Source organism: Salpingoeca rosetta, assembly GCF_000188695.1.
Source record: "Salpingoeca rosetta unplaced genomic scaffold supercont1.17, whole genome shotgun sequence".
Classification (NCBI taxonomy): Eukaryota; class Choanoflagellata; order Craspedida; family Salpingoecidae; genus Salpingoeca; species Salpingoeca rosetta.
In genome coordinates this window covers 1,312,702-1,319,848 of record NW_004754917.1, presented here as the reverse complement: position 1 = coordinate 1,319,848, position 7,147 = coordinate 1,312,702, and the positions used below count along the sequence as shown (strand labels likewise).

Below are 7,147 nucleotides of genomic sequence, written 5' to 3'. Positions count from 1 at the left end.
CACACACACGACGCACACACGACGCACACACGACGCACACACACACACACGACGCACACACGCACACATACATACACATTACACACACACGTACACACCCACACGACGCACACACGCACACAACTGCACCTTTTGTGGCTGCGAGTTCGCCCCGGCCGCCCTGCCACTGGAACTCGGCGCGGCTCTGGCACAGCAGGCCGTCGGCGCTGACAGCGAAGTTCGCCTCGCGCGTGGCCACGCTCATGCGACCGGCACGACGCGGCGCAGCGGTGGCGGCGGCCGTGCTCGTGCGCGTGCCAGCCCTCAGTGTCTCCGCAACAATCTGAATCACAGGCATGCAGAAGGCCTACATGTTGGGGAGCCGGAACAACCCCATCAGTGTGAGTGTTTTTGTGAGTGTGTGTGTGTGTGTGTGTGTCTGTCTGTCTGTCTGGCTCCTCGGCTCACAAGTTCGCCTGTGTCAACGTTGGCGGCGAATGTAGTTCATCAGCAAGGAGAGTGAGGCAATGACGTGCGCAAGTGCATGCAGGACTGTCGCTAAGACAACATGGCCCTTAACACAGAACTAACGCCAGTCTTGCCGCTGCCTGTCTCGGCCGCCTGCGAGAAAAACAAGGCAATAAGCAAACGCCACAACACATACACAGTGAGCCAACACGCCACGAACGTCTGTTGTTCGTTTCCATTCACAAACACACACACACACGCACACGCACATACGCACACATACGCACACATACGCACACACACACACATACACACACACACACACACACACACATACACACACACACACACCCTCATGCGCACGCACACACACACAATGCGTACCATGAGCACGTCACCACCGCCCAAGATGAGAGGCACGGCCTCGGCTTGAATGTCTGTGGGAAGCCTGCGTGTGTATGCAGCAGCAAGCAACAGCTGTGGTGAGCGCGAGGGGCAACAATGCCGTATCATCACTGACACACATGCGAACGCTGCAAGCGCCCCCGAGCAGCGCCAGCCACATCTTACTCCCAGCCGAGGTGCTGCGTCGCCTCCATGATTTCCGGCATCATGCCAAACCCTGTTGCTCATTTGTTCGCATGTGCATGGGGTGCGGTCGGGGGAGGGAGTAAGTCAACCACGGAAAGAGAAGACAGCACGGCAGCAGCGCACCCAACGCGCGTTCAAGGGAAAAAAGGGAAGCAGAGGAGGGGGGTAAACTCACGGTCAAACGCCGCCATCCCTGCGCTTTGTGTGGGGGTGGGTGTCTGTGTGCTTGCTTTTGCTCGCTTGCTGGCTTGATGTGAATGCTCTTTGCTGCTGTAACAGACAAGAAGCAAAGCAAACGCAGCGGCGTGCACTGTGTGTGATGGACTAATGTAAAAAAAATGAAGGTGTGTTTCCGTCCGGGCTCGAACCGGAGACCTTCAGTGTGTTAGACTGATGTGATAGCCAACTACACCACGGAAACGCATTTTGCTGATTACGGCGGTTGGATTTTCCAGACTTCAAAACGACCCGAGAGACGCAAGCAGAAAAAAAAAAAAACAGTCCCCAACAAGGCGCACCGCAAAAAATGGATCGAGTGTGTTTCCGTCCGGGCTCGAACCGGAGACCTTCAGTGTGTTAGACTGATGTGATAGCCAACTACACCACGGAAACAACTCTTGATGTTTCATATGGCAGAAATTGCTTATATAAAAGTGATGGCGGCCCAGCGGCATAGCAAAATTTCTTTCGCAGGCGAGAAGAAGGCAGAAGCGACAAGCGACACAAATCACGTGGATATCAGCACAAGCGCAGACACCCGAAGCAAACGAAGCAGCAGGCGCAGGCACGACAATGTCTGTACCCAAGAGCAAGGCGAAGAAGCAAGGGTTTGACGTGACCCCGTTCAAGGATCATGTCAGATATGCGGCCCTCAAACATGACGACATTGGCACAGGCGACCAGCTCTGGCTCGTTCGGCTCCCAAAGACGGTGTGTGCCATTGCGTGTGTGTGTGTGTGTGTGTGAATGTGTGTGTGCGTGAGTGTGCGTGAGTGTGTGTGCATGATGTTGTTTGTTTACGTGTGTGGATGTTCGCATCATGTTGTTCGGGTGTGTGGGGGGGATTGTGCATGATACTATCCCTGTGTGTGGTCCCGTGGGTACCTTGCTTCGTTGAGTATACATGCAGTGTGATTGGCCGTCTTCACCACATTGCGTGCATGTCGGGTGTGGTTTGTTCCCCAACAACACAATGTCCCTCACGCTGGTATCTCGTGTCTTCCTCGCCCTGTGATGCTTCTGTCGTTCGTGCCTGCTTCACTGCAGCTGAAGGCATCCGATTTGAATGGCGTCAGCATCAACCTCAACCCTGGAAACTCCAATGTCATGGTGAGTGAGCTGGGTCTCCGGCTTCTGCGTTCGTGCTGTGTTTCGCGTGATTGCATGTGGCAGTTTGACTGACATGTATGTGGGGCTTGATACACTATCATTCTTGACTGGTCCTCCTCCCCCAACGCACACACACACACATGTGATAGATTCGCAAGCAAAAGTACGCCGTCTCCGTCACGCCGGCTGTGAGTGCACAAGCTTGCCGGTTGCGTGGATTATGGGAGGGACTTTGATGCGTGGGCTTGTGTGCTTGCTCGGGTCTTTGCACATCTTCTTGCCATGGCAACGCACACTGACACGCTTGCACACTTGCACATACACACACACACTCATCACACACTCATCACACACGCACACACTCATCACAACACACACGCATCACAACACGCCCACGCATACTGACACGCTGACACGAACACAAACGCCCACACACCACACATCACAACACGCACACCTGACAACACGCAGGGCGAGACAGGCGACAGCTCGAGCCAGTTCCACCCGCTGCTGCCGAGTGTGAAGCGCAACAAGCTGAAGCTGAGCCACGACTTCAGCGGGCAGGTGTCGCTGTCGGCGCCGCTGGACGTGCTCACACCGGTGCTGCCGCCCATCCCAGAGCGCCCCAAGTTTGAGCACTCGGCCACCATCCACGCAACAGCGTCCCTCTCCACCAAGCCGGCAGCCGTATCGGCACAGAGCAAAGGCAAGCCAGCAAAGAAGGTGAAGAAGGAGGCAGACACACCAGCAAAGCAGGGGAAGACGAAGAAGACACAGAGCAAATCAGCAGCAGCCACGCCGGCAGGGAAGAAGACAAAGACGCCGAAGAAAAAGGCAGCAGCAGCAGAGAAGAGGCAACACACCGATAGCGATGGGGATGGTGGTGATGATAACGCGGCGAAGAGGAGCAAGACAGCACAGGACACGCCAAAGAAGAAGAAGAAGAAGACAAAGAAGAAATTGGGCCCAAAGTAATCAACACCAGGAAAAGGATTGTGCTTTTTGTCGTGTATGAGTGTGTTTGTGTCTGTGTCTGTGTGTGTTGTTGTGTTTCTGCCTGTATGTGTGTCTGTGTTTGATTGACGCTTCGTTGTGAGTAAACCCATTTATCTGCGTTGCGAAGCAAAACAGCACGCAAGTTGAAATCAACATCAACCGCACTCGGACAGTGCAGACGAACAGACGAACACACGCCCGCGAGCGGCAGGCGCATCCCCATCAGAACGGGCCCGGCTTCGGCTTCGGGGAAAGGAGGGAGGTTGACACACGTCAGAATCAGGGTATGTGCATGCCCGTGTGTGTGTGTGTGTGTGTGTGTGTGTGTGTGTGTGTGTGTGTGTGTGTGTGTGTGTGTGTGTGTGTGCGTGTGTGTGTGTGTGTGCGTGTGTGTGTGTGTGTTGGATTGTTGTAAGGTTGTGTTATTGCGTGCACATGCTTCTGCTTGTGTGTGTGAAGGTGCAAGGCACGACACGCTTGTATGCGGTGGTGGTGTTGGTGGTGATGGTGGGGTTGCTTCCCTTCAACAACACTCACTGCCCCGCAAGTCTTCGGTGCCATGTTCACGCATGGCTGACAACAAAGGTGGTGGTGGCGGTCACGGACCTCATCGTAGGTTGAGTCGAAGGACAGCAGGAACGTGTCCATCTCCTGCTCGTGTTTGACGAGCTGCAGATACTTCTGCCGCTTCTCATCTGCACACGCACGCATACATACGCGCACATATGCACACCAGCAGGAGGTGTGCATCGTGGACCTCAGAATGAGCACCGTTGTTGCATGCGTCACGTGGACGGTGGTGCATCTGTAACAGGTCGACGTGCAACAACGATGACAACATACACCACACCACACACTACACCACACACCACACCACTCACTACACCACACTGCACCACACCACACCACACACCACACCACACACTACACCACGCTGCACCACGCTGCACCACACCACACCACACACTGCACCACATGCCCCCCACCCCTAACGAACCGTCCTCCTCGTCCTCGGCGGCGTCGAGATCGGCCACGTCCGAGCTGATCTCGTTGATCCGCTGCTGCACATTCGCAATCCTGGCGTACAGATGCACGCGCGCACACGCACGAAAAAGGTGTTGTCACTGGCATGCGGCAAACAGCAAATCCACCACCACCACCTTTCATCCCTCACCACAATCACCACCACCACGATGATCGCAAGAGGGCAACGGACTTGCGCTCCATGCCGCTGATCTCCTGGTTGTCGGCCTTGACCTGCGCCAGCAGCTGCTCCTTCAGCTTCTCTGGCGACAGGAGCGCCTCCTTCTCCGTTTGCTCCTTCACCTTGGCGTGCTTGCTCCGAAGCGCCGCAATCTGGTCAAGCAACGCGGCTGGTGGCAAGGCATTGGCGGTGGTGGTGGTGGTGGTGAAGGTGGTGAAGGGTGGTGGTGGTCAAAAGGGGAGGGGGAGTTAGTGGTGGTGATAATGGTGATGGTTGTAATAAGGTGTACTACAAGTGCTTCTTCGCCTGCAACACAACGCACGCCCCACCACCAACCAACAAGACCGCCACGATGACGACGACTGCACCTGCTTCGCGCTTGACCGGGTTTGCCTCGAGTTCGCGCTGCAGTGCATCCGCCGCTGCCGTCAACTCGTCCAGCGACGACTGCTGCGTCTCAATCGTCTGCAGCCGTGGTGGACGGTGTGTGCGTGTGTGTGCGTTGTGTTGTGTTGTGTTGTGTTGTGTGTTGTGTGTGTGTGTGTGTGCGTTGTGTTGTGTGTGTGTGTGTGCGTGTGTGTGCGCGTGTGTGTGTATGCGTGTGTGTGTGTGTGTTGTTGTTGTGTGTGTGTGTGTGTGTGTGTGTGTCGCATGAGCTGGAGTTGTGCTGTTTGAGCTCAGTGCCACGATACGCAACTTGATAGTGTGCGTGTGTGACCGTACAAATCACCACTGCTACTGCGCACCTTTTGTAGCGTTTCCGCTTCCTCGTGCAATGCATCGTACTCGCGTCGCTGGTCCGGCTCCATCTGCACACATACACACACACACACACCAGCACACACACACACACACACACCAGCACACACACACATGCACATGCACACACATGCACACACACCACACACACCACATGCACACAGGCGTGGATGAGATGACATGAACAGCATTTGGAACGCGTGCGCGTGCAAGTTGACACCATGTGTGTCGGGGCAACGGCATCCATCATGGCACATCTGTGGACCTCTGTGACGATGTTTTCGGTGCGGCGCTTTTCAGACTCAATCTCCGCCTCAATCTCCTTGATGCGGGATTCAACTCTGGTGGATGGATGCACATGCGAGGTCGATGGAACGCGTGAGAGACGGAGAGAGGGATCCTCAACACAGGATAGAGGGGCACACACATGTACGCACATGCATGCACGTACATATGTGCACGTGTGTGTGTGTATTGTGTTGTGCACAACACAACACACATGCACGACACATGCCTCAACACGCACGCGCGCGCACACAGCACAAGGGCACAACACAGCCCACATACACACGTGCACAACTCATGTGCACACCACCATCACCATCACCGCCACCGCACCTGTTTCTGTCTGAGAAGATGTTGTCGACCTCCGCTGCATCGCGGTCGTTTCGCGCACGGATCTCATCCACATCAGCACGAACCTGCAGCAGCAGCAGTGGTGGTGGTGGTGGTCATAGGTTTGGTTGATGCAATTAAGGAAGCAAGAAAGCAGGTCCATGTAGTGCGACACAGTTAAGAGAGATCGAGTGACTACACCACACTGACACAACGCCGCAATGACACCTATTGCTGCTCGTACATGCGTCAAAGACCACGCGCCAATAGCACAGCGCCATTTCAACAACAGCACAGCAGGTGCCTCCCGCTCACGTCGTCAATATCGACGTTGTCGTTGAGGTTGTTGGCGAGGGCGTTGAGGTCTGCGAGCTGGCCGGAGAGCGCCTGTATCTCCTTGGCGAGCGCCTCGGCCTTCTTCTCGTATGTGGTATAACTCGTGTGGTCCCGCTGCAGCTGCTCAAGCTCCTTCTGCAGCTTGTTGATCTCCTCCGTCAACTCCGTCGATTTGGCCCTGGACACGTCGTGTGTGTGTGTGTGTGCGCGCGCGTGTGTGTGTGTGTTGTGGTTGATATGCGCCACGTTTGACCGAGCATTTGAAGAGGACATGTCATAAAAACACACATCCATCACACACACACATCCATCACACACACACACACACACAAACAAACACACAAACACACAAACACAATCACAATCACAATACACACAATCACAACATACACACACCACTCCCTCACCTGAGAGCGCCAAGGAAGTAAGACTCGTCCATCACCATGCGGCCAGGGCCTTTGAGTTGATGAAAACGCACCACAAACGCATGAGACCCAAGTGCAGGTGTACAAACACCGACATGCACAACCACATCCCTCACCAACGTTCTTCCTTCCCTCCACCCTTCCCTTCCATCCATTTACCTTGTGTCTTTGGCCGAGTCCCGCCGAGGCCATGCTGGGTCATGGGCCGCTCGCCGACAGTGACTTGCGTGTTGAGCGCGCCGCCGATGCCCCCACCCATCGCCGCCGTGCCGAGGCGGCCTGTGCCCATGCGTGCCGTTCCCATGCGCCCGGTGCCGAGGCGTGCTGTCCCTGTGCGCATCCCAGTCTTCAGGCGCGCCGTGCCCGCTCGCCCATACGACGTGCCCACGCGCATCCCCGTTGTTGGTCGTTTCGACCTTTCGATACAGTGATGGCGAGTGTGCGT

At 55.5% G+C, this 7,147-nt stretch overlaps 3 protein-coding genes and 2 non-coding genes across 5 annotated transcripts in view; 1 reads left to right on the top strand and 4 right to left on the bottom strand.

Annotated features, from left to right (window-relative positions):
- Nucleotides 1–1,357, bottom strand: part of PTSG_06987 (eIF4a) — a 6,287-nt gene extending 4,930 nt beyond the window's left edge. Inside the window, exons 1-5 of the mRNA XM_004992334.1 lie at nucleotides 1,214–1,357; nucleotides 1,018–1,069; nucleotides 832–895; nucleotides 571–600; nucleotides 120–346 (exon numbers count right to left, since the gene is read on the bottom strand). Of these exons, the coding sequence (XP_004992391.1) occupies nucleotides 120–346; nucleotides 571–600; nucleotides 832–895; nucleotides 1,018–1,069; nucleotides 1,214–1,229 (389 nt within the window). The 5' untranslated portion in view covers nucleotides 1,230–1,357. The remainder of the gene's footprint in view (nucleotides 1–119; nucleotides 347–570; nucleotides 601–831; nucleotides 896–1,017; nucleotides 1,070–1,213) is intronic.
- A 28-nt stretch (nucleotides 1,358–1,385) lies between these two features.
- Nucleotides 1,386–1,459, bottom strand: PTSG_20120. The gene has a single exon. It is a non-coding gene; the product is annotated as a tRNA-Val (tRNA).
- A 117-nt stretch (nucleotides 1,460–1,576) lies between these two features.
- On the bottom strand, nucleotides 1,577–1,650 carry PTSG_20119. The gene has a single exon. It is a non-coding gene; the product is annotated as a tRNA-Val (tRNA).
- A 118-nt stretch (nucleotides 1,651–1,768) lies between these two features.
- On the top strand, nucleotides 1,769–3,584 carry PTSG_06986 (uncharacterized protein). Its single transcript, XM_004992333.1, has 4 exons — nucleotides 1,769–1,968; nucleotides 2,305–2,367; nucleotides 2,517–2,555; nucleotides 2,839–3,584. Exons 1-4 carry the CDS (start codon nucleotides 1,831–1,833, stop codon nucleotides 3,340–3,342), a joined length of 744 nt encoding a protein of 247 aa, XP_004992390.1. The 5' UTR covers nucleotides 1,769–1,830; the 3' UTR covers nucleotides 3,343–3,584.
- A 1-nt stretch (nucleotide 3,585) lies between these two features.
- PTSG_06985 (uncharacterized protein) overlaps nucleotides 3,586–7,147 on the bottom strand; it is a gene marked incomplete at its 3' end in the record, with an annotated part of 3,997 nt that continues 435 nt past the window's right edge. The window contains exons 2-12 of the mRNA XM_004992332.1: nucleotides 6,862–7,118; nucleotides 6,685–6,733; nucleotides 6,257–6,455; nucleotides 5,945–6,027; nucleotides 5,592–5,667; nucleotides 5,314–5,376; nucleotides 4,936–5,032; nucleotides 4,580–4,736; nucleotides 4,361–4,440; nucleotides 3,970–4,058; nucleotides 3,586–3,606 (exon numbers count right to left, since the gene is read on the bottom strand). Of these exons, the coding sequence (XP_004992389.1) occupies nucleotides 3,586–3,606; nucleotides 3,970–4,058; nucleotides 4,361–4,440; nucleotides 4,580–4,736; nucleotides 4,936–5,032; nucleotides 5,314–5,376; nucleotides 5,592–5,667; nucleotides 5,945–6,027; nucleotides 6,257–6,455; nucleotides 6,685–6,733; nucleotides 6,862–7,118 (1,171 nt within the window). The remainder of the gene's footprint in view (nucleotides 3,607–3,969; nucleotides 4,059–4,360; nucleotides 4,441–4,579; nucleotides 4,737–4,935; nucleotides 5,033–5,313; nucleotides 5,377–5,591; nucleotides 5,668–5,944; nucleotides 6,028–6,256; nucleotides 6,456–6,684; nucleotides 6,734–6,861; nucleotides 7,119–7,147) is intronic.